This window comes from Danio aesculapii, chromosome 14 (genome assembly GCF_903798145.1).
Source record: "Danio aesculapii chromosome 14, fDanAes4.1, whole genome shotgun sequence".
Taxonomy (NCBI): Eukaryota; Metazoa; Chordata; class Actinopteri; order Cypriniformes; family Danionidae; genus Danio; species Danio aesculapii.
The window spans coordinates 54,072,519-54,096,956 of record NC_079448.1 but is presented as its reverse complement, the minus strand read 5'-3'; the positions used below and the strand labels follow the sequence as shown (position 1 = coordinate 54,096,956).

The following is a 24,438-nucleotide window of genomic DNA, read 5'->3' as shown; positions in this document are numbered from 1 at the left end:
AGGTGGAGATTTATGACTGTGCAGGAGAGAAAACGGCCTTGAAAAATCTGTGATTAAAGTCTACATAAAAATCTGTGATTAAAGTCTACAGACTGATAAAGTGATGACAGAAATGAGTGTGATAAAGGAGTGTATTAGAGTGGAAGATTTCCTTCCATTAAACTGAATAAACCAGTTGAGCAGTGTATGAAGAAACGTTTTTTCCTGCAGCGTCTCGGATTAAAATAAACAACTAAAATCTAACTAAAAGTCATTCACTGTTTTTGAAGTCTTGCTTGGTTGAATTTAGTTGGGTCAATTATGGACAATATGGATTTTAAATGTAATTAAATTTATTAATAAAACACTCCAATGTTGAGTTTGTCCATATTGTATTATAACCCATTTTATTTAGAGTAAAACAGTCTTAATGTTGATTTTGTGTTGATTTCAGGATCGCAGACAGAGCTGGAGAAGATGGAGAAACCTTTACTTCTCCTTTTCTCTCTTTTGGCATCCGGTGAGTGAATTTAATCTGTCCAAAACACTTCACCAGTCTAAAAAATTGCTGGGTTGTTTTAACCCAATGTTGGGTCTAATATGAACAAACCCAACTTTGGGTTTTTTGTTAAAACTAAATTTAAAAGATCCTTTTTTTAACACAACGGTTGGGTTTTCTTCATATTTGACCCAATGTTTGGGTTACAACAACCCAGCAATTGTTTTCATTTAGTGCAGTGTCAAGCTTAATCTAGCATTTTAGAGTACTGGCTCAGAATACAAGTCATCACTGATGATATCAGTCTGGGTTGTATTAACCCAGTGTTGGGCCAGATATGAACAACCCCACATTGGATTCAATTGTTTTTTTATTGAAATTAAATTTTTTTAAAGCCAACTGCTGGATTTGTTTGTATCTGGCCCAACATTGGGTTAATATAACCCACCATTTTTTAGAGTGCGTTTACAAAGAAGAATGTACTCTAAATATTGCTGGGTTGCTGTAATGTAATGTTGGGTCAGATATGGACAAACCCAATCACTGGGTTAAACATATATATATATATATATATATATATATATATATATATATATATATATATATATATATATATATATATATATATATATATATATATATACTTTTGATTCTAGCTAAATTTAAAAATACACTTTTTTAACCCAATGGTTGGGTTTGTTCATATTTGACTTAATGTTTGGATTATAACAAAAAAAAGCATTTTTTAGAGTACTGGCTCAAAATCCAAATCATCAATGATGATATCAGTCTGAAAATGCTTTATCACACTGAAGAAGCTGGGTTATATTAACCCAAAGTTAGGTCAAATATGGACAACCTCACGTTGGATTCATTGTTTCAATTAAATAAATGTTTTTTTTTTGGATTTGTTTGTATCTGACCCAACATTGGGTTAATATAACTCACCATTTTTAGAGGCAAAGAAGAATGTACTCTCAAAATATCGCTGGATTGTTTTAGCATAATGTTGGCTCACATATGGACAAACCCAATAATTGGGCAAAAAAAAAAAGACTTTTGGTTAATTTTGAAAATTATATTTTATATTTTATTTTATCCCAGTGGTTCAGTTTGTTCATATCTGACCCAATGTTTGGGTTACAGCAATCTAGATTTTTTTCAATGATGATATCAGTCTGGAAAAACGATCACAATGAAAAAAAAAAAAAGAGTTGTATTAATCCAGTGTTGGGCCAAATACTGACAACCCCACGCTGGATTCTTTTTTATTTATTTACTTAAATTTTATTTCTTAAAACCAACTGCTGGATTTGTTTGTATCTGACCCAGCATTGGGTTAATATAGCCCACCATTTTTAGTGTATTTACAAAGAAGAACGTACAATTTAAACATCTCTGGATTGTTGTAGCATAATGTTGGGTCAAATATGGACAAACCCAATAATTGGGCAAAAAAAGGACTTTTGGTTAATTTTGAAAATTATATTTAAAAGGCGCTTTTTTTCCTAATGTTGGGTCAAATATGGACAAACCCAATAATTGGGCAAAAAAAGGACTTTTGGTTAATTTTGAAAATTATATTTAAAAGGCGCTTTTTTACCTAATGTTGGGTCAAATATGGACAAACCCAATAATTGGGCAAAAAAAGGACTTTTGGTTAATTTTGAAAATTATATTTAAAAGGCACTTTTTTACCTAATGTTGGGTCAAATATGGACAAACCCAATAATTGGGCAAAAAAAAAGGACTTTTGGTTAATTTTGAAAATTATATTTAAAAGGCGCTTTTTTACCTAATGTTGGGTCAAATATGGACAAACCCAATAATTGGGCAAAAAAAGGACTTTTGGTTAATTTTGAAAATTATATTTAAAAGGCACTTTTTTACCTAATGTTGGGTCAAAATTGGACAAACTCAATAATTGGGCAAAAAAAAGACTTTTGGTTAATTTTGAAAATTATATTTAAAAGGCACTTTTTTACCTAATGTTGGGTCAAATATGGACAAACCCAATAATTGGGCAAAAAAAGGACTTTTGGTTAATTTTGAAAATTATATTTAAAAGGCACTTTTTTACCTAATGTTGGGTCAAAATTGGACAAACCCAATAATTGGGCAAAAAAAAGACTTTTGGTTAATTTTGAAAATTATATTTAAAAGGCACTTTTTTACCTAATGTTGGGTCAAATATGGACAAACCCAATCATTGGGCAAAAAAAGACTTTTGGTTAATTTTGAAAATTATATTTAAAAGGCACTTTTTAACCTAATGTTGGGTTAAATATGGACAAACCCAATAATTGGGCAAAAAAAGGACTTTTGGTTAATTTTGAAAATTATATTTAAAAGGCACTTTTTTACCTAATGTTGGGTCAAAATTGGACAAACCCAATAATTGGGCAAAAAAAAGACTTTTGGTTAATTTTGAAAATTATATTTAAAAGGCGCTTTTTTACCTAATGTTGGGTTAAATATGGACAAACCCAATAATTGAGCAAAAAAAAGGACTTTTGGTTAATTTTGAAAATTATATTTAAAAGGCGCTTTTTTTTCCTAATGTTGGGTCAAATATGGACAAACCTAATAACTGGGCAAAAAAAAAGACTTTTGGTTAATTTTGAAAATTATATTTAAAAGGCACTTTTTTCCCTAATGTTGGGTCAAATATGGACAAACCCAATCATTGGGTTAAATATTTTTAAATACTTTTGATTCATTTTTAAAGCTAAGTTTAAAATACACTTTTTTAACCCAACGGTTGGGTTTGTTCATATTTGACCAAATCTTTGGATTACAACAACCCAGCATTTTTTAGAGTACTGGCTCAAAATCCAAATCATCAATGATGATATCAGTCTGAAAATGCTTAATCACACTGAAGAAGCTGGGTTATATTAACCCAACATTGGGCCAAATATGGACAAACCCGATATTGGATTAATTATTTAAATTCATGGATTAAATTTAAATTCTATTTTTTTAAATAATCTGCTGGTTTTGTTTGTATCTGACCCAGGATTGGGTTAATATATCCCACCATTTTTGTTTACATTTACAAAGAATGTACACTAAATATCGCTGGGTTGTTGTATCTAATGTTGGGCCAAATATGGACCAATATAAGCCCAATCATTGGGTTACAGATTTATTAGTCCATATTTGACAAAACTATATGATTATGACAACTGAGCATTGTTAATAATGTACAAAGATCAATTCTTCAATTAACTTAATATGTGTCAGATTTTGTGTCTCATGAGTGGTTGTGTGTGTGTGTTTGTTTTGTGCAGCGTACTGCACAAACAGTCTCCCCGAGATCTCCACATCTGTGGTCATTTTGAGAGAAGATATCAGACTAGGTCTGTATTATCCTCAACAGTTACACTTCAACCTTTTTATGCACGAATGCAATATTTCTAAATTGTTTTATTTATCCGACAGGCGAATATGCATTTCAAATTGTAGCAACAGATCCAGACGATGATCCTCTGACATATAAAATCGGTGGAACAGATGCTGGTTTTTTCAGTGTTGAAGAACACACTGGTAATGTGACCATCAGAAGTCTGCTGGACAGAGAGGTATTCACTTTAAGAGTTTATCCATATATAGATGTACAGTTGAGGGCACAATAATTATTATTAATAATTTTTTGATAATGTTTTTCTAATTTATTTTATTTCAGCTAGAATAAAAGCAGTTTAATTTTTTTTAACCCATTTTAAGGTCAATATTATTATCCTCTAAAAGAAAAATAATGTAAGACATTTCTTGGAAATGATTGAAAAATAGTGAAAATGTTATAGAAGGGCCAATAATTTTGTCCACAATGGTATAATATAAATTATGTATATGTACAGTTGAAGTCAGAATTATTAGCCCCCTGTTTATTTTTTCCCCAACTTCTGTTTAACGGAGAGACAATTTTTTAAACACATTTCTGAACATGATAGTTTTAATAACTCATCTCTAATAACTAATTTATTTTATCTTTGCCATGATGACAGTAAATAATATTTTACAAATATATTAAATAATAAAATATATTTTGATATTCTTCAAGATACTTCTATACAGCTTAAAGTGACATTTAAAGGCTTAACTAGGTTAATTAAGGTAACTAGGCAGGTTAGGGTAATTAGGCAAGGTATTGTATAACGATGGTTTGTTCTGTAGATTATCGAATAAAATATAGCTTAAAGGGGCTAATAATATTGACCTTAAAAAAAATAAAAACTGCTTTTATTCTAGCCGAAATAAATCAAATAAGACTTTCTCCAGAAGAAAAAATATTATCAGACATACTGTGAAAATTTCCTTGCTCTGTTAAACATCATTTGGAAAATATTTAAAAAAGAAAACAAAATTCAAAGGGGGCTAATAATTCTGAACTCAGCTGTAAAACTGCATTTTAGTAATGCTTTTGCATACTTTTACATTTTTGTAAAATACATTTTTGCATTATATGGATTGGATTTACTAAATTAAATGGTTGTTAAGTGGTTGTAAACAATTTATTCGGGCTGAATTTAAACAAACAAATTAAGTTGATCGATACTCAATTTAATTTGTTTGTCTAAATTCAACCCATATAAACTGTTTTTTTTTTTAGCGTACACGCTAATGAATGCTGGGTTGTTGTAGCCCAATTTTGGGTCAAATATGAACAAACCCAAAGTTGGGTACATATTTTTAGATAAAATTGTAATTAAACTTTATAACCCAGCACTGAGTTAATGTCAACCCAGCATTTTTTAGAATGAAAAATGTAAAAATAATATATAAATAAAGTAGTTTATAATAATCAGAGATGTTTCTTGATCATCAAATGCTCATACTATAGTGATTTCTGTAGGATCACGAACACTGAAGACTGCATCTCGGATATCCATGACATTTTATAATGTATTATGTAGAATAAAGCCCATTTAAATTGTAATAATTTTTAACAATATTCCTATTTTTTCTGATTAAGTCACTTAAATAAAAGGGGGGCTAATAATTCAACTGTAATTAAATAATATGAATATATATGAACACACACACACATTCACAGCTTATTTTAATACATAAGCACTACACTCTGAAATGGTTTGCTGTTGTAAATCACTGGATTGTATGTGTAATTTAAAGTTAATTAGGTTGGGTTAAGACAACTCAGCATTTTTAGTGTACATTAGCAATAAAACAACAATGATCCAGATTCACTAGATAGAAGGCTCTTATTACAAAACTCTTGACGAGAAAGTTGACTTGTGCTTTGTTTCCTCAGACAAAAGAGTTCTTAAACATTGACGCAATGGTGAATGATGGCGTTTATGAAGACGTAAGTTGGATAAAGCAGTTCAAAAAATGCGTCTTTAGTTTCCTGACTCATATAACATATCGCTCTGTTCATTCAGGTGAGGAAAACTATTTACATTAATGTTGAAGATGCTAATGACAACATACCAATTTTCAATAGTCTGCCGTACAACGAGGATGTTCCCGAGGTGAGTTCATCATCCAGCACTGTTAAAATATCCATAAATCAGTTCATGTGTTTATTTTAAAGTAAATAATTACTGTTTTACATTACTGCGAGGGTTGGGTGTAGACATTAAAAAATACAATTGATTAATTTAATAAATAATATGAATAATACTCTGTATAATTGCGGTTTTTACATTACTGCGAGTTAATAAAATACAATTAATGGTTACTAATAAATAATTTAAATAATTCTCATTAACTTCAGGCTAGAGCTGTATCCCTTTTAGCAGCGTAAATGAGATTGATGTCGTGAAATACATAAAAAGGGTCTTCTAAATCTAAATCTATAACCCAATAATAAATACAACATTAACATTTATTTGAGCACACTTATTATTATACCCGTCGTAGCATCTCTTTGGATTTTATGCAGATTATTCTGTGAAAGAAAGCAAGTCAAATGGGTTTGAGAGTTGACACGAAGGTGAATTTTAATCGTTTAAAAGGCATTAAGATTTAGGCGGCATGATGGTGTTGATCCGACCGGTTTGAATCTGAGCTGGGCTAAATCTGTCTAATCTGAACACAGACTGATCCTCCAGAAGAATTAATGCATCTGTTCTGTCTTTCAAGGTGCTTTATGTGTTTATAAGATGTTTTTGAGAGTCATGAGATCATAATGTTCATACTATTATTCTTGCTATTAATAATAATGCATTGCTATAATAATGTTTTGTTATAATTATTATTATTATCATTATTATTTTTGTCAATGTGCTGCTATTATCATTATTTACTTACTATTATTATTGTTCTTATTATTCCTATTACTAATGCTATTATCATAATTGATGTTATTATTATTATTTGATTATTTATTAATAATAAATAATATTATTAATAATAATAATGTATCAATATTATTGATCATTATTTATTATTATCATTTATCAATGTGGTGTTATAATATTATTAATGTCTTACTATTGATTATTTATTACTGAGTATTATTATTAATTTTAATAATGCATCATTATAAATATATATTGTAATTATTGATTATTAATATAATTATTATTGGTTATTATTTGCTTATTTTTATTATTATTACTATCAATTATCGATTTGTTATTATTATTATTAATTTTGATTATTTTTATAACTTTTGTTATTAATAATGTATTATTATCATTATGTATTATTATTATTATGTGTTGCTATGATTAATCATGATTAATTATTATTATTAATGTCTCATTATTGAGTATTATTATTAATTAATATTATTTTCATTATCATTCTCTCTCCTTCAGAACACTACTGTGGGCACCACACTGTTCACAGCAAGTGCCACAGACATGGATTTTGGCCAAGCAGGCATTGTGTCCTACAAAATTGATGAGGTTTATTTCTTCCCATGCCTCTCTGATTGCATTTCTTCACATTGACTGTTTTCATTAATAACTCAGTATGTTTGTCGTAGGTGGTCCCAGACGACAAAGACATGTTTTCAATAGTTGCGACCACTGGAGTCGTCACACTGGTGGGAAATTTGAACTTTACTGAGAAAAGTCCTTTCTATCAGATCCGAATCAACGCATCTGTAAGTGCTCCTTTTCTCATTTATAGACAAGTGATCAGTTCAATGAATGGGGTTAAATATTTCTGTATAGGAAAACATTACATTATTTCAACATTTTTCTCCAGATTTACCTAAAGCTGTGTGTCTGTTTTGTCAGGATGGCGGAGGGATATTGTATGGTGAACAAGTGGTTCAATCCTCATCAGCAATCGCTTTTATTACGGTGAAAGATGTGCCAGATATCGACCCACAGTTTCTGAATTTACCAAACAATGCTGCTGTTGAAGAAAATGAAGGAGTGGTGAGCGCTGGTTTTACTCTTGTAATGTTATAGTTAATACGGTGATGCTCTACTACACTATGAAGCTTAAACCTTTATAATCATAATCATATAATGAATGTGAATGAAATGTTATGCATGCTTAAGACTACTGTCATTAGGTGCACTGTAAAAAAATTACAGTAAAATTTACAGTATGAATTATGAAATCTTTACAGGCATTACATACTTTAGTTCAATTAAGCAATATTCAATTCAACTTATTTTGGTTCTTCCTAACATAAATGGGCAAATTAAATATATTCCGTTCAAACAGATTGCATGCGTAGCTTTGCAAGTGAAATGATTTATTATGGAAATGACCTCTGACCTTTGTCCATCTCACTGTTCGCTTTATTTCAGGGTACGACTGTCTTTACTGTGAAAGCCAGAGATCCAGACACTGGCGTCAATGACAAGATCACCTTCAGCATTGATGGTAAGTCTGATTTTAAAGATGCACCTACATTTTATATCTAGTATCTGGATTAAGTTAGTTAATAAGCAAAAAGAGCATGATTAAAAAAATGTATAAACATGTCACTGTGTTTGAACTCTTCAAATGTAAAAATTCTCTAATTAGCCATGATTAATGTATAGTAAGACGTGTTGCAGCATGTAAGTTGCAGTATGTATGATGAACTAGGTATTGCATTCCTGGATCAAAACAAAGCAAGCGCAGGTTGCCAGATTGAGGGCCAACAGGAGCGATCGAGTCTGACGATTGAGCCTAAAGGCTGATTTAAATCATGTTCTATCTAAAAGCAACGCCACGCGATAGAAGGAATATCAAACCAACACCTGAAATTGATATATTAGAAAGGTCTTTTATATCTCACAGCTGAACAACAGAAAACTGACAATGATCAGCTCAGGTCATGTACTTTATTTAGTATTAAATATTAATAATGTGAGTCTGAATGCCATTTTACATGACATTTATTGCCATATAGTGAAAGCAGCAGATAGTTCACCTCAGATCTGGAAAATAAAACAAACTGTTTAAAATTGAACTTCAGAACTGAGACTCAGTGCAAACCAACACACATCAGTGATTCAGTATCTACATTTAATAATGTTTAATATGTATTAATTCGATTATAAACCTCACCATTTTGTGAGCAAATGCATATTCTGTGCTTCTGAACGGCTGCATTTAAATTTCTGTCGTGTTGTAAGGACACAGGGTTACAATTTAACCTGCTCACCTAATGTTTATGCAGGTAATATTTATATTATTTGCTAATTAATAACCTCATGTGAAACTCTGAATTTGCGTCTCATTTCAGAGTCTGCTACTGTCCATACATGTGGTTTTCCACCGAGGCAACCCTGAGTGCTGAAATATAATTGGCTAAACTGGCATTGGGCGGGTTAAAGAAACCAAAACAAAGACAGCCGTTCTGACATGTAACACACATTTTCAAAGCAGAATATCTGACTTCAGCATGGTTTTTCAGATAAACAAGAATGTTTGGCATGTTTCTGAAATATCTGCCAACATGTTATGGTGTTTTTATGCTTTAGAAGAGTCAAAAACGTACATACAGCACCTTTAAGCTGGACATGTCCTAAAATCATCATTGTCTAGGCTATTATAGGACTTTGTTGTCTTTATTATCACTCTGTCCTTTCTGCACAGACACTAATGCACCAGACCTGTTCCATATTGACACAAACACTGGGATAGTATCAGTCAACGCTGACATTGACCGTGAAGAATTACTGGATATAAGTGCTACTGTCTTACTGAAAATAAAGGTGAGTTCACTGACTGCTGAATTTAATTATCAAGGTGATTATCAAGTGATTAACACTCTCTATAATATGCTAGGATTCAGAATTGATTGGGTATTGATTTTATTTCTAAAAGAAGACTGATTAAGGGTAAGCAAACAAGTATTAATGGAGTGGGTGTTGTGAGTGTTGATCAGTATAGGTATTTGGGAATTGTTTTAGATAATAATTAGTCCTTTTCTGTTAATACTAATATCTTGTGTAAGGAGGAGCAACAAAGACTATACTGCTAACAGAAATTAAGATCTTTTAATATAGACAAATCACTCATGTGCATGTTTTACAGTTCATACATTTAGTCAGTTATCTTTTTATTTGCTTTGTTAATTCAATTCTCTAAGTGTGAAAAATAAGTTGTTTGGAGAAAATTGTGAACCTATAGGAGAAAAAATAACAGGGAGAAAACAGATGACCATGGCTCAGTTATAACAGACAAGTTTTGAGTAAAGCTTAGAGTATTCTGTCAAATAATTCCCAACCTATGCACCACGAGTTTTATACTCTCCCTTCTGGTATTCGATACAGAACTCCTATTAGTAAAACAAATCAGTTTAAACTTTCATTCACCCCCTCAGCTGTGAAGTTTTTAAATTTAGTGTAGATTTGTGTTGTACAATGTGTTTTTTTGTATTATGTGTGACATGCTTGTATGCTGCGACTAAATTGCCTTCGGGAAATAAATAAAGACTGACTGACTTAAACGTGACTACTAATATTTTGCACATTTCCAAAAAAACATATTTACAATTAATATATTTTTCACAACAATTCTGATTACACTAAATTTCAGACGGTTCCTTGAACAGCATTGCTTTCACTTCAGAACATATTTACCATTGTGCATGATTTGTAAACAAATACATTTTATCATTTGCATCACATTTATGGTTTTTCTGGCAACTTGCTTGTTAGCTTACCTGGTACATTGTTAAACAAGTAGTTCACTTGCAAACCAGTATGAATTTCAAAACAACTTTTGTATCTGAGTAGTTGATGGTCCCCATTGGCTTTTATAATAGGGAGAAAATACTATTGAGGTCAAAGGTGACCATCAATCGGGAAACAGAAGTCAATGACAAGCAGTCTTTCTGGGAGTGAACTAGACTTGTTCAAACATTGTTCAAGAAAAAAGGCTCATTTTGCTCATTTGCTTATATTAGATTTCTGAATTGAGCGGAAGTTGGATTTCTGTAAACTGCACTTTATTTCTATTTGTATTAGGGCTGCACGATTAATCGAAAAATGATCACAATCTCGATTCGACCCTACACACAATCTTAGTTGAACTTTTTCTATGATTCAGCCAATTATATTTTCAAGGTCAGGAGAGAAGGCAGGCGCACAAGTCTTCACAGCAACATTGACAGCATCAAATGCTGTTAAAAGTGTCACATACTGTATTTATGAGGTATAATTCACCCAAAAATGTCATTTCTGTCTTCATGTAATGATGTATTCGCGGCCGCGAAATCACACATGAACTGACCGGCAGCTGTTTGTTTACGAGAACCTGAGTTGCCAGATGTAGCTGACTGTTTCCAGCCTAAAACCCACTGAAAACTAAAAAGCACCGCCCAACAATCTGTAGTCTCGTTGGGGGATCACAACTGTTGTAAGCGTTTGTATTTGGAGAAAGGGGGCTATGGCACCTCTTTGGGGGATTATAACAGGTTTATAAGTGAAGACCAGGGCTGGCGGGCACGCCGTTACAAAACCGCCCAATTTTACACTACCCGCCTATGTCATTTTTTACAATCTGGCAACATTACAGAGAACCCGCGCGTGCCCGTCTAGCGAACAGAAGCTGCATAGGCTGTGAATAAGTTAATGAAGTTGTAAATAACGTTTAGTTTGTTGCACAGTGATCGTTTGAGGGCCGTGCGGGAGGTTTGGTTTGCATGTATGGGATTTTTCTCACAGTGACCGTAGCCATGGGTCGCACTCGGAAGTGAAAGTGAAACCTGTGCGCACATCATTTAAATGATCATATCGCTTTTAAGTTGTGATTACGACAAACATTTGATGTTTTTTTCTTTCATTGTGAACACAAAATGTTGTGCATGAAAATAAATGTGTACTGTGTCAGTATAACAACCCTAGCCTATATATAATGTTGAATATAATGCAAGAAGGAATCTGATAATGACAAAATTCTAATTTTACCAGTGAAAACAAAAGGGATAATAATGTTGTCAATAACAGATGACAAGCACATGTCTTAAACATAATAAATCAACTTTATAATTATGAATTGTTGTGTTCTGATATCATCACTTTACTGTGAATTAACAAACAGGACATATTGAGAGTCTGTTCAAGTCCACCACAATGACTATACAAAATTTAGCATTTTGAGCAACAGTAGAGCTACACATAGGCCTAATATTATTATTGTTGTTTTACCATCTGTTTGAGAATTAACAATAATAATAGGCTAATCATATTAACCTTTATTTTACATTTACAGAATCAAGAGAAAATCGCGATCTTGATTTTAAGAAAAATGCAGCCCTAATTTGCATATCTCTTTTCATGATACAAATTATGCAAATCATGATGCAAAACATACAACTTTGCAATCATCATTTGCAAAGTAGAAGCAGAGCATGTTTCTACTGTCAAACTCAAGGAGGGCTGCAGCTCTGCACAGTTTAGTTCCAACTCTAATCAAACACACCTTATCGTACTAATTGAGTCCTTCAGGCTTGTTTGAAACTCGCAGGAAAGTGTGTTAAAGCAGGATTGGAACAAGATTGTGTAGGGCTGCGGCCCTTCTAAAACTCCTGAATTAAGAGTAATGTGGCTATTACAGATTATGATGAGGAACATAAATGTAGAAATGTACAGTTAACAGTCATGCAGGTAATAGATTTTTGCTTGACTTTTCTTTTATTCTTATCCACAGGCAAGTGAGACAAACCCTAATGTGAATGAAGTTATTGCAAGCACAATAGCAGACCTTCAGATTTCAATTAAAGACGTGAACGACAACAGCCCAGAGTTTTATGAGTGCATAGATGAAACCTGCATGAAGAAAAATAACTTTGAAGGCAAAGTTGATGAACATTCATCTACAGGACTGGCCGTAGCAGAACTGAATATAAAAGTCAAAGATCTAGACGAGGTCTGTAGCTAAAATGGCTCAGTGTTTTTAGATAGTTTCATTCAAATGCTGATTATTCATGATAAATGTGTTGATCTCTGATGCAGGGGGAAAACAGCAGGTTCCATCTCCATCTCGATGGGCCTGATAAAGATGCATTTAGAGTCAGTCCCACCTCCGGGATGGGAGAAAGTACTGTACAAGTGCTTGTGAGAGATCCTCAAGCTGTTGATTATGAGATCAAAAAAACAATGCATGTTCAGGTATGTATCTGAAGGTGTGTCTCTGGAGGTTAACCACATAAGATGGTACTTTGGCCACTGCCAGAATGATCCAAGCTTTGCCTGATTAAGATCAGTTACTTTCAGAACGATTACAGATATCAAAGTGCAAATGCTGGACACTTACAGCGTGTGCTCTTTATTGCTTTGAGGCTATAACACCAACCTGGAAACCAGAAGATATTTGATTATTTTATACTTCATGATAGCAACCAGCCATAAAACTGCACTAGTTAACTTAAAGGAACACTCCACCTTTTTTTTTTCTCATTTCGTAGCTCTCCTAAACCAGTGGTTCCCAAAGTGGGGGTCGAGCAACAAAGGTGGGGGGAGGGTGGTCACTTGGTGATTTTCAAAAATCATATTGATTCTATTTAACTATAATTACCATATTGTATTTATAACCTACAAAAGACAGAAATAGTAGTTAATAATTGGATTAAAATGACATGCAAATAATATATATATAGGTTTTTTCCTTTGGATTGCAACCCCTGGGGTGATTACGTTATAATAAAGACATAACAATAGCATCAGATGCAGCAGACTGATATTATGGCACCAGGTTAACCATTCTAACACCTTTATGGCACTCACGTACATTAAAAGGCACCTAGGATGCAAAAATCAACTTTTGTGAGCTATTTGCTGTGTGTCCACACTAGTATAGAGTGTCCACTGACATATTAGAGCAGGGGTGGGCAAACTCGGTCCTGGAGGGCCGGTGTCCTGCACAGTTTAGCTCCAACACTAATCAAACACACCTGAACAAGCTAATCAGTGTCTTCAAGATCTAGAAATCCATAAGCAGGTGTGTTTGATTAGAGTTGGAGCTAAACTGTGCAGGACACCAGCCCTCCAGGACTGAGTTTGCCCACCCCTGTATTAGAGTGATATAAACACAAGTCCCTTTTTAAAAAATTCTTGACATGATAAAACAGCATCCAAATCCCAGTGATTTTGAGGCCCACCGCAACGTGATGTAGGAGTGAGGTTTCCCTGCCCACCGAAATGATTAACAGTAGCGTATTGTCTCAGTAGTTTAAACATGTCCACAGAAAAGGATTTGTAAAGAAACTGGAATTAAAAGATCTGTTCAGCTCTCTGTGATCAGCTGCAGCTCAGGAATGAGTTTTACAAGTTTAAAACTTATTTTAAAAAAGCGAACAAGCTCATTTGCGTTTTAAGAAGCATGCATATTTTGCATTGTATAATAAATAGTGATGGGTATCGTTAAGGTTTTAACGGTATTACTACTTTTATCGATACCACTTATCGGTTCGGTACTTTTTTGTAGTGACGAAAAAACAAAAAACTAATTGAACAGAATTAACAACACTAAATTTTATTATTATGTTTTCAATGTAAAATAAAATGAACCCAATAATTGTAAAACAAATAAAACATTTTTTTCTCCTGTAAAAGAATAGAGAAAAATCTTTTTCTGGTGAAAGATCAACATGTTTGCCTTTTCTGACAGAAGTCAGGATCTTTCATGGTTTATAGTGCTCCCTGCAGTTAAAAATACCCTGTTTTAGTTGCAAAATGCAGTTAAATGAGATATCGTTGTAACACGGGGAGTGACACAGACAACTGAGGTTAGGATCCACGTGCAGGTTTATTCGATGTCAGGGAGGCAATGGTCAACACAGGTGCAAACAAATGTGTAAAGGCAGTCCAGAATCGTTGTCAAAACACAGGCGAGAGGTCGGAAGGCAGGCGGCAGACAAGGATAACTTAATAAACAAGGCTAGGGTAAATACACGGAGGAACAAGACTAAGGAAACGCGTTGTAAAGTCACTATACAGTAAACAAGACTCGGCAAAGGCAGGTAGTGTGTGTGATGTTTAAATAGTGTGTGTAATCAGTCTTTGACAATTCTCAGCTGGTGTAAGTGTAATCAGTCAAAATGAGGAAGCATGTGTGTTTGTGAACGGAGTGCATGTATGAAAATGTAGTCCATGAATGGCGGATTAGTAGTCCATAAGTTATTGTGAGGGTGAGTGCTTACCAGCGACCTCTGGTGGTTAGAGATCCCTGGTAATCATGACAATCGTTTATGATTTTTCATTAACACATTCACATGAGTTAACAGTGTTTTGGGAGTTAACTTTAATACAGTTTTGGAGCATCTTGCAATGTAAAAATAAGCAGTTTTTTTTATAATTTCCTAATAAGCATAGTTTATTATTAGGCTATACATAGGCTATATTTGTAAATAAAGCTGACGTAAAAGCATTTTTAATGTTTAAGATTTATTTAGGAAACTGCAGAAAAAATACTGTTTCCATTTCAACCGAATGTGTGTGTTTATTAAACTATTAATATTATGCTATTTTGGTGATTGACTGCTGGCATAACAATGTGAATGATGTAACGTTACCGATAGTAGCTAGGCAGTCAAAACATTTTCATTTGTCTTTCAGCAGTTAATGCACTTTTGAAAGATACTTTCACTTAGCCAGATAGCTTGTGTTTTCCGCTTATACAAGAAAACAACTTGTTGCGTTTGTTGCAACGGGCATTGTCGCTGTGCACTCTGGAAATACAACCTGTTGGGTTTACTCCGCAAGCTTACGAGCTGTGTGCGCGCGAGTCTGTGTCACAAGCTATGTGTGTGCGCTTATGCAGAGTTTAGACTGTATGATTTTCAAAGTAGTCGTGTCACAGATGTTTTCACATTGCATGACTATCTGGGCTAGCGTTTTACGCTGCTTTGTTTACACTGCAAGATGGATCGGCAACAGGGGCTTTCACATTGCATGACTCAACAACAGGAAGAATCGCTGACAACTTCGTCCAAACTACGTCTCACAGTCAAAAACACGTAGTATATCTTTTGTTATTAACTACATAACGAGACAGAAGCCTTTAATGGGGTAAAAAATTTACATATTTGCTCACCTGGGTTTAAATGGAATTAGCAATTTCTCCTCAACTTTCTTTTTTAACTTTCTGTATAAAACGTCAAGCAGACACGGGTGCTCCTGTCAAACCTCCAATAGTTTTTCCTCCATTTCTTGGGTCCAAATAATTTCCCCAACCTCCTGCTGCCCTGCAGGTACCCACGCTAGTGGATGCTGCTCTTTCATTGGCTGTAGGCGATCGCCGATGTTATTTGCGGTCAAAACTCATTTCACACGGCATGATTTGAATCGCAGACAACTCTAGACATTTAGCATGCCAAACATCTCACAGGCATCTGCGTCTCATCAGCAATTCTCTCAGATCGTGTCTTTGATAGTTCATACTGTGTGATTGTCACTCACGTGCACGAGCACCGATTTACCTGTGATTTCAGGCATTTGTCGGCGATTTCTCAAAACCTTTTCGGCGAGTCAAAATCGGGGCTAAAATCATGCAGTCTGAACTTGGCATTAGCACGAGTCTCCGCTGAGTGCGTGCGCACAGCCAGGAACTATGAAGGCTTTTATAATTGATGCGCTCGCCGGAAACACGAGCATTTCTCATGTGAGATTGCCGACTGTGCAGACGAATATCAAATTTGGTAAATTAGAAAAGGTTGGTCAGTTAAATTATGCTACTGTAAGTAAAGTTTATTCAGCAATAATTCTCCAGTACCGATAGCAGAATCATTAACGTCCGAGCTTATCGATACTTCGGTCTTTAATAATGTAGCACAGATACTGATAAAGTACCAAGTTTCGGTACCCATCCCTAATAATAAATGATCTGATGAGTACCACCTCAAGAGTATATTGGTGGTCACAAGTCACTGGCATTGTTATTTTGGGGGGGTCGCAAGTTAAAAAGTTTGGGAACCCCTGTCCTAAAGTCAAACAATTGAGTTTTAACACTTTTGACTGTATTCAGATGATTTCCAGGAGCACTTTTAGCTTAGCTTAGCCGAGATCATTAAATCAGATTAGATCATTAGCATCTCACTGAAAAAATGACCAGAGTTTTGATAATCTTCCTATTTAAATGCTTGAATCTTCTCATTACATTGTGTAGTAACGCCCCATTCACACAGGGCTTCAGCGTCAACGCTTGACAGAGGGCTTGTCTGAAGTTGGGGCTGATGCGATCGTCATAGCAGCATCAGCCAATGAAATTATTCAGCAATAGGCCACTGTCTGAGCTGGTGTATTTGCATACAGCGCTCTGATTGGCTGACGCTTCAGTTGGCGCTTGAAAAGTTGAGTAATTCCCAACTTCTGCAGCGAGCAACGCCTCTGAAGCGGCGCCGACGGATCCACAATGCAGTTCGGCAACGCCTGACGTCACCCATTCAAAGTGAAAGGGAAACATTGAAGCTGACACCCCGTGTGAATGGGGCGTAATACCGTTGCTAGTTGTTATTTTCTATGCTGATATGACTAGGAACTATACTCTCACTCTGACATAATAATCAAAAAACTCAGCTGCCATATCATCACTGCAACAGTGCAATGACATTACACAGCACCTAAACTTTACTGTTGTGAATTTAGAACTGTTTTACTTTGTTATGTGCTATAGGTTTTACCAGTCTGAAATATGTTTAATATAATTATAACATGCACTTTTTAATATTTCATCTCCTAGATTGTTGTTGTAGATGCCACACCTTCTGATGATGGCTACACCTCTACAGCCACGGTCACTATTCACCTCAATGACATAAATGACAACTTTCCTAAGTTTGAGAAGGAACTTTATAAAGAAGAGGTTCATGAACACTGTGAAAATGAAACGACTGTGGCGACTATTACCGTAAGTGCATCTTTAGTTTATCATGTCCTGATGATCGAGACACACTCATTTTCTGCTTTAATAACTGATGTTCTTGTTCTCAGGCAACAGATGCTGATGCTTTTGATGAGGGGAATATCACCTACAGACTGATGCCAGAAAGCATGTATGTTTAATATTCAGTCTGATCTCATTTGCTGGGCAACTCAGTTCACAAAAGTGTAACAATATTTTTCTCAAGAGTATTAGTAGTAATTCAGTTATATACTGCAAAAAATGCTTTTCTTTCTTATATTTAATATCTTGTTTCTAGTCAAACTATCTAAAAACTCTTAAATCAAGAAGCATTTTCTAGACAAGCAAAAAATACAGTCGTTTTAAAGGGCACCTATGGTAAAAAATCTACTTTTCAAGCTGTTTGGACAGACATATGTGCATGTATGGTGTATAGACCGTCACATTGGGGTGATATAAACACACCCAGTGCTTTTTTTTTTCAATTTAACAACATAAAAAACGGTGGACCAATTGGAGCGGTTTTCAAACCGACCGCAACTTTATGTAGGAGAGCGGTCCCCCCGCCCACCAATATTGATTGACAGGCGCGTCATCATATCCTCAGTTTGTTGATTCACGTCCGCCATTTTCAGCGTGAGTCGAAGCGATATCACTAAAGGAACACGCTAGCTCTATTTTTAGATGCAAGGCTCATTGGGCTCAACACAAGAGCAATATTCTCCACATTATCGCTCTAATCGGAATTATTGGTTGTATCTTTAGGTAGGTTTGCAAACATGTGTACTTCTCATTGAGTCTACCTTATACTTCAGTCGTTTGCATTTCTCGCGATCCCAGAAGCTCCCTGTGATCTTAACTAGCATGCGTTTTAGAGATCTAAACATCGGTTTCTATCAGGATACACTCAAGTCGACGGCTGGGCGCCGCGGACCGCTGCAGAAACCTATGTTTAGAATTCAAAAATGCGTGGCGCGACGATTCGGGACACTTCATGTTTCTGCCGCGCCACAGAGAGTGTCTGGTGTGCCGTGTCGCGGCTTCGAGCGGCGCATCCGGTGCCTCAGTCAAAGTTAATTCAGTGTGCGTGATTATTAGTTTCTGTGTAAAAGCTCAGAACTTGAAACTAGCACACAGTTGGCTGTAAAACTGTACAAAGACACAAATGATTTTGTACTCTCTGCTTGGTCTGTGTCCGAGTCGTACATGTACGACTGATTGCTGAACCTCTCAGTGGCTCATGGCCCCGCCCCCTTGCTACGTTGGGCGGGAAGCCGAAACTAATCTACATGTGAAGCAACACACTCCTAAATCAGCGAGCTGTGGACACGCCCCCAACATGACACTTTTTAACACATTATAATAAAAAAATCTGAATTGTGTTTTAAACTGAACCTAAACTGGCACACTCAGAAGAACCATAATATTAATATTAAATCATAAAAAAGAGGTCAACTATGTGCTCTTTAAGAAATAATGTGCCAACATTAAGTGAGTTTTTCCTCAAAACAAGCAGAGTAATCAGCCTTTTGACTTACGATTATTTTGCTTTCCCCACTGGCAGACTATTTTGCTTGCTTTAAGGAAAAACTGCCTTAATTTTGGAATATTCCCCACTGGCAGACTATTTTGCTTGCTTTAAGGAAAAACTGCCTTAATTTTGGAATATTATTTACAAAGTTTGGACAGTATGGAAAACGCAAACAAACGAAAGTAGTGATTTCCACATTTACTTTGACTTGTATTTCAATATTTCATGTTTTGTCTGGTCAACTTCATTTCATTTGTAAATATCCGTCCTTTATCATCATTCAGACTTGCAACACGTTCCAAAAAAAGTTGGGACAGGAGCTGTATAGGATTAGCAATCAGGTAAACTGGTGAAATAATGATGTGATTTGAAACCGGTGATGTCAACAGGTATTTGTAATTATGATTTGGTACAAAAGCAGCATCCAGTCATTTAGGAGCAAAGATGGGTTGAGGATCGCCAGTTTGCCGACAAATATGTGAGAAAAAACAATGCCCATGCAATTTTCAACAAGACACTGCAAAATCACATTCTGCACACATTACAAAATCCTGGCTGCGGAGGAAGAGGACACAGATACTGGACTGGCCTGCCTGCAGTCCCGACCTGTATCTAATAGAGAATGGGTGGCGCATTTTAAAGCGCAAAATGCGACAGCGAAGAGCCTGTACTGTTGCCCACCTTAAGACTTGTTTGCAGGAAGAATGGGACAAAATTGCACATGGAACACTTCATCACTTGGTGTCTTCAGTCCCTAAACATCATTTAAGTGTTGTGAAATGGAATGGCAACATTACAAAGTGGTCAATTTCACTGCTTTACTGTTGTTTGAAATGTGTTGCAAGAACCAAAATTGGAATACGTGTTTATTTTGAAAAAAAAAATACAATAAAAATAATGAGGAACACATTAAATAATGTTTGTTGTATTGTCTGCAATGAAATACAAGTCAGAGTAAATTTAGAAATCACTACTTTTTATTTGCATTTTCCGAACTGTCCCAACTTTTCCTGATTTGGGGTTATGTTAAAACAAGACAGACATTGCTTCTTGACAAAAAGTAAGAAAAGCATTTTTCCAGGTGCACTGGCAAATAAAAACAATATATATATATATATATATATTTTTTTTTTCCACTTCATTTAGACGGTCAACATTTGATGTCCATGAAAAGACTGGAACAATCTATGTGACAAATGGAGACAAACTTGACTGGGAAATCACCAAATCCTACACATTAACCCTGCAGGCCTTTGACTCAGGGAACAACACCGGGACCACGGTAGTGGAGATCTCAATTCTGGATATTAATGATAATGCTCCGGAGATGAACAGAGACATTTATGAGGCCTTTGTACAGGAAAATGAAGATTTCAAGATTCTAATACAGGTGACCTCATTTATCTAATAGTGGGCTTGTGTGATTAACAAAAAAAAAACTGATACTGATGGTGAACTATCATGAAAAATATAACACCACATGCTCCAGTACACAGCGAAAAAACAACAACTAATCTATCTACTTCACATTTGAGTATAAAAAGTGCAAAAAGTGAAAACTTTATAAATTGAAAAAACGTTATAAAACCAAAAACTGTAATAAATGAAGGTACAAGAATAATGTTCTTTAGTTATAACAAGTTGAAGTCATTTATTTAATAGGGGAGTGAACGATTATCTTGTCATTGATTCAGTTCAATTCGATATCTCGGTGCATCACGGTGCACTTTTCATCCACAATTATATATTTTTATATTATTTATTTATTATTTGTAATACAACTTTGTGCTTTAATAAAGCAGTCAGATATATGAACTTTACCTCCTCAAAGAAAACACTCTTTTTGAATGTTTCGAACAAAACTAAAGTACATGCACAGAACAACATGAGCATTTTTTAGCAAATAAAGAAATGTAAATATTATCCCGCTTGCTTTTTGAATGCTGTTGATAGAGTTCTTAATCGCATATGATTAGTCATTGTGTTCACACGTTCAACAGAAATGGCTGCAACTGGCTCTAAATCTGTCAGCGATGTTCACCGATGAGTGATTCAGACACTAAAGAATAAATTCGCAGAATATGCGCGGTTATCACAGCTGATTAGTGATAGACGCGGTGGAGAAAACTCATTCTACAGACATGCTCGTGTCTGGATCCACAAGTATCAGAGGGGAGGAACAGTTACCTTACAAACATGCCAGCAGTTCAAAGCTCCAAAGTAAGAGAGAGAGAGAGAGAGTAGAGAGAGTAGAGAGAGAGAGAGAGAGAGAGAGAGAGAGAGAGAGAGAGAGAGAGAGTAGAGAGAGAGAGAGAGAGAGAGAGAGAGAGAGAGATGGAGTTTTACAGCTTTTATTTTTTCCTTAGCAGTGAAATAGTGACTCCTGGGTTCTGCTGTAGGCTATTTTCAAAGTCAGTGAATTGTGCACAATTAATTAGTTGGAGCATTTTATTCACTCGCCTTCACCTCATTCGCCATAGTATATATTACTGAACCCAATACCGAATTGTCAGCATCTGCATCGTGGTGCATCAAAGAAACAACTAATTTTGACACCCCTAATATTTAAGCTTTCACTTTATACAGTTTTAGTGTCTCATCCATGTCTTCATTTTCAAAGATTCACAACATTTTATTTGTGAACAATTTTTTGCTGGTTTAGTGCCGCTTACTGTGTGCTCAGAGTAAGACATGCCACAAAAAAGTGCACTTTAAACATGTGGATGACACCCTTATTTAACTTTAGCTGTTTACCAGGGGCAAAGCTTTGATAACCAAAACTGAATGACTAAATAAATGTAAAGGGTTCATATATTAAGTGGCTGAGTGCAATAGTGTACAGTGCACCAATACGCACACACACACACACGCACGCACGCGAACACAAATATACACACACACACACAGAATTCATTGTCATTGTAGATATAAAAAAAGTGTCTGCAATTGATTGTCTGTGTCTGCATGTTTTACTTTTTGTTATTAGGCTACAGACAGAGATGATCCAAAAACACAAAACAACAAAGTCCAGTACCGCATCTCTGAGGAGAGCACCTTCAGTAGTAACTTCACCATTGACCTAGACTCTGGCTTGCTCACAAACAAAGGTGAACTGGACCGTGAGGCTATTGATATTAGCCAGAACGGTGTGATTCAGCTGATCGTGATCGCTTCAGACAAGGGCACACCATCCTTATCCTCCTCAGCCAAAGTGAACATCAGTGTCGGGGTAAGAAAAATCTGTTTATATGCAGACAGAGATGTAGTTTACACAAGCATCACTGCACAACCGATGTTTATTTTGCTTTTATAAATGGTTATTTCATATATGGAGCAAGATTTCACAAATAATATATAGCAAAACAATAGTACCGATAGGAGAACGCTATATATGAGCAATATCAAACGAGTAGCAGTGCGATGTGGCTGTATATCAGCACTGGTGGAAGGCGTGTGTTGGCACGAGGCCGCAGGCCATATCGCACTGCTACGAGTGTGATATTGCGTTTATACAACAGTTCGACGGCATAATCGTGTATATAAAAAAGAAAATCAAACACGGAGAGTCTAAAACCCTTTTGTATTAGGAACTACTTTCTTCCGCCATTCATTCACATCTGCAGCTGACGTCAGAACAGCAGAAGCCGTTACTAATTCACCAACGTCACTTTAGAGCTAGTGTTTGAATGATTCTCTATAGCGTAATGTGTGTGACCCCCTTAAGGTGATGACAAAACAGCTGATTTTGCTCACATTTTAAGATTATAAGGCTGAACGTGACATGAAATGCCATCCGTCGACAGAGATATCTCCCTACAGTCTATTACAGTCTACAGTATTTCTCTGTTGCCGTCGGTATTGTGACGGGTGCCAGCTCTCCCAGCGTTTACTCAGAGAATTTAAGGTATAAAAAAAGGAGACAGAAACTATTTCGCTCTTTCTATCGGCCTTTATGCGTTTCTCCCAAGTGCTGTCGACTACATACATGCCAGTCAACAACGAGTAGGCAAAAGGAAAAGAAAAAGACACTCAAACATCCGTCGCTAAATAAAATGCTACATTATTGAAATAAAAGAATGATACAGCGGTAGCGCGACCACTTCTCAGAGCTCGCCAGAACTGAACTGAGCTCCCATACATGCGTGCTTACATCTCAAAGGTAAAACAACCACAGAAGAAGTCCTCTTAAAGGGGATATTTATACACAATGCATATCAAACATTAAACGACCGTTATAATATCACAATAATTAACCTCGAAAAAAGCAGCGCAATCACTACCAGACTGCTGTTGTGTTTGCGATAAGAGGGACGAGGCTGAATCCAGATTCTAATTCGCAGCTTCTTATTGACTCTATTTGGTCCACCTTAAAAACCGTGACACTTCCGATTTTCAGCTTCGCCCTCAAGAAAACGCACAACAGTTTTAATCTAAGCAAGGACTTAGTATGCGGTCCTGTCGCCATCTTGTGGATAGAAAACGTCAACCATCTTTGGTCTACTTCACTATGGCAGGCTAATGGCCAGCGACGAGCTCTCTCAGATATTGCAAATATTTTAAAATAGGCACTATTCCTACAGATAAACTGCATAGTTGCAATCTAAACAACTACATTCTCGACTAAAAAAGCCTCAAAAGTACATTTTGTTGTCTAACAACAGTAATATTTGTCAAACTGTAGCATCTCTCTGGTTGTTGCTGGCTGTATTTGGCCGGAGTAATACACAGAGATGAAGGGTGAAGAGGCCTTTGAGTGATGTTACTGGCGAAATATCGCACGGCTATCAGCCAATCAGATTCAAGAACCAGTAAGAAGTGTTGTATAAATATATATATATTAAAAAATTTGTCGTGTTTGTCTGGTGCAAACAGCCAAATTGCTTATCACTGCAAATCTCGTCATGTAGCGTGTTGTTAGGACACGGGGTTACAATTTAACCTGCTCACCTAATGCTTACGCTCATAATATTGATATTATTTGCTAATTAATAACCCCCTCATGTGGAACTCTGAATCTGTAACTCATTTCGGAGTCTGCTACTGTCTACCGGAGGTCGCATTTCAGTCACGGATGCATGATTTGAGAGCCTTTCGGAATTAATGAATGAATTAAATACACGGTTTTCCAATAAGGCAACCTGGGGTGCTGAAATAAAATGAG

At 35.5% G+C, this 24,438-nt stretch overlaps 1 protein-coding gene across 1 annotated transcript in view; it reads left to right on the top strand.

Annotated features, from left to right (window-relative positions):
* Positions 1-24,438, top strand: part of cdhr2 (cadherin related family member 2) — a 51,195-nt gene that overhangs the window by 5,493 nt on the left and 21,264 nt on the right. The window contains exons 2-17 of the mRNA XM_056472732.1: positions 434-499; positions 3,772-3,840; positions 3,923-4,062; positions 5,754-5,807; positions 5,884-5,973; positions 7,267-7,356; positions 7,437-7,556; positions 7,693-7,836; positions 8,218-8,293; positions 9,497-9,615; positions 12,557-12,775; positions 12,862-13,017; positions 17,585-17,752; positions 17,836-17,897; positions 20,424-20,667; positions 22,264-22,506. Coding sequence (XP_056328707.1) covers positions 457-499; positions 3,772-3,840; positions 3,923-4,062; positions 5,754-5,807; positions 5,884-5,973; positions 7,267-7,356; positions 7,437-7,556; positions 7,693-7,836; positions 8,218-8,293; positions 9,497-9,615; positions 12,557-12,775; positions 12,862-13,017; positions 17,585-17,752; positions 17,836-17,897; positions 20,424-20,667; positions 22,264-22,506 — 2,037 coding nt within the window. The 5' untranslated portion in view covers positions 434-456. The remainder of the gene's footprint in view (positions 1-433; positions 500-3,771; positions 3,841-3,922; positions 4,063-5,753; positions 5,808-5,883; positions 5,974-7,266; positions 7,357-7,436; positions 7,557-7,692; positions 7,837-8,217; positions 8,294-9,496; positions 9,616-12,556; positions 12,776-12,861; positions 13,018-17,584; positions 17,753-17,835; positions 17,898-20,423; positions 20,668-22,263; positions 22,507-24,438) is intronic.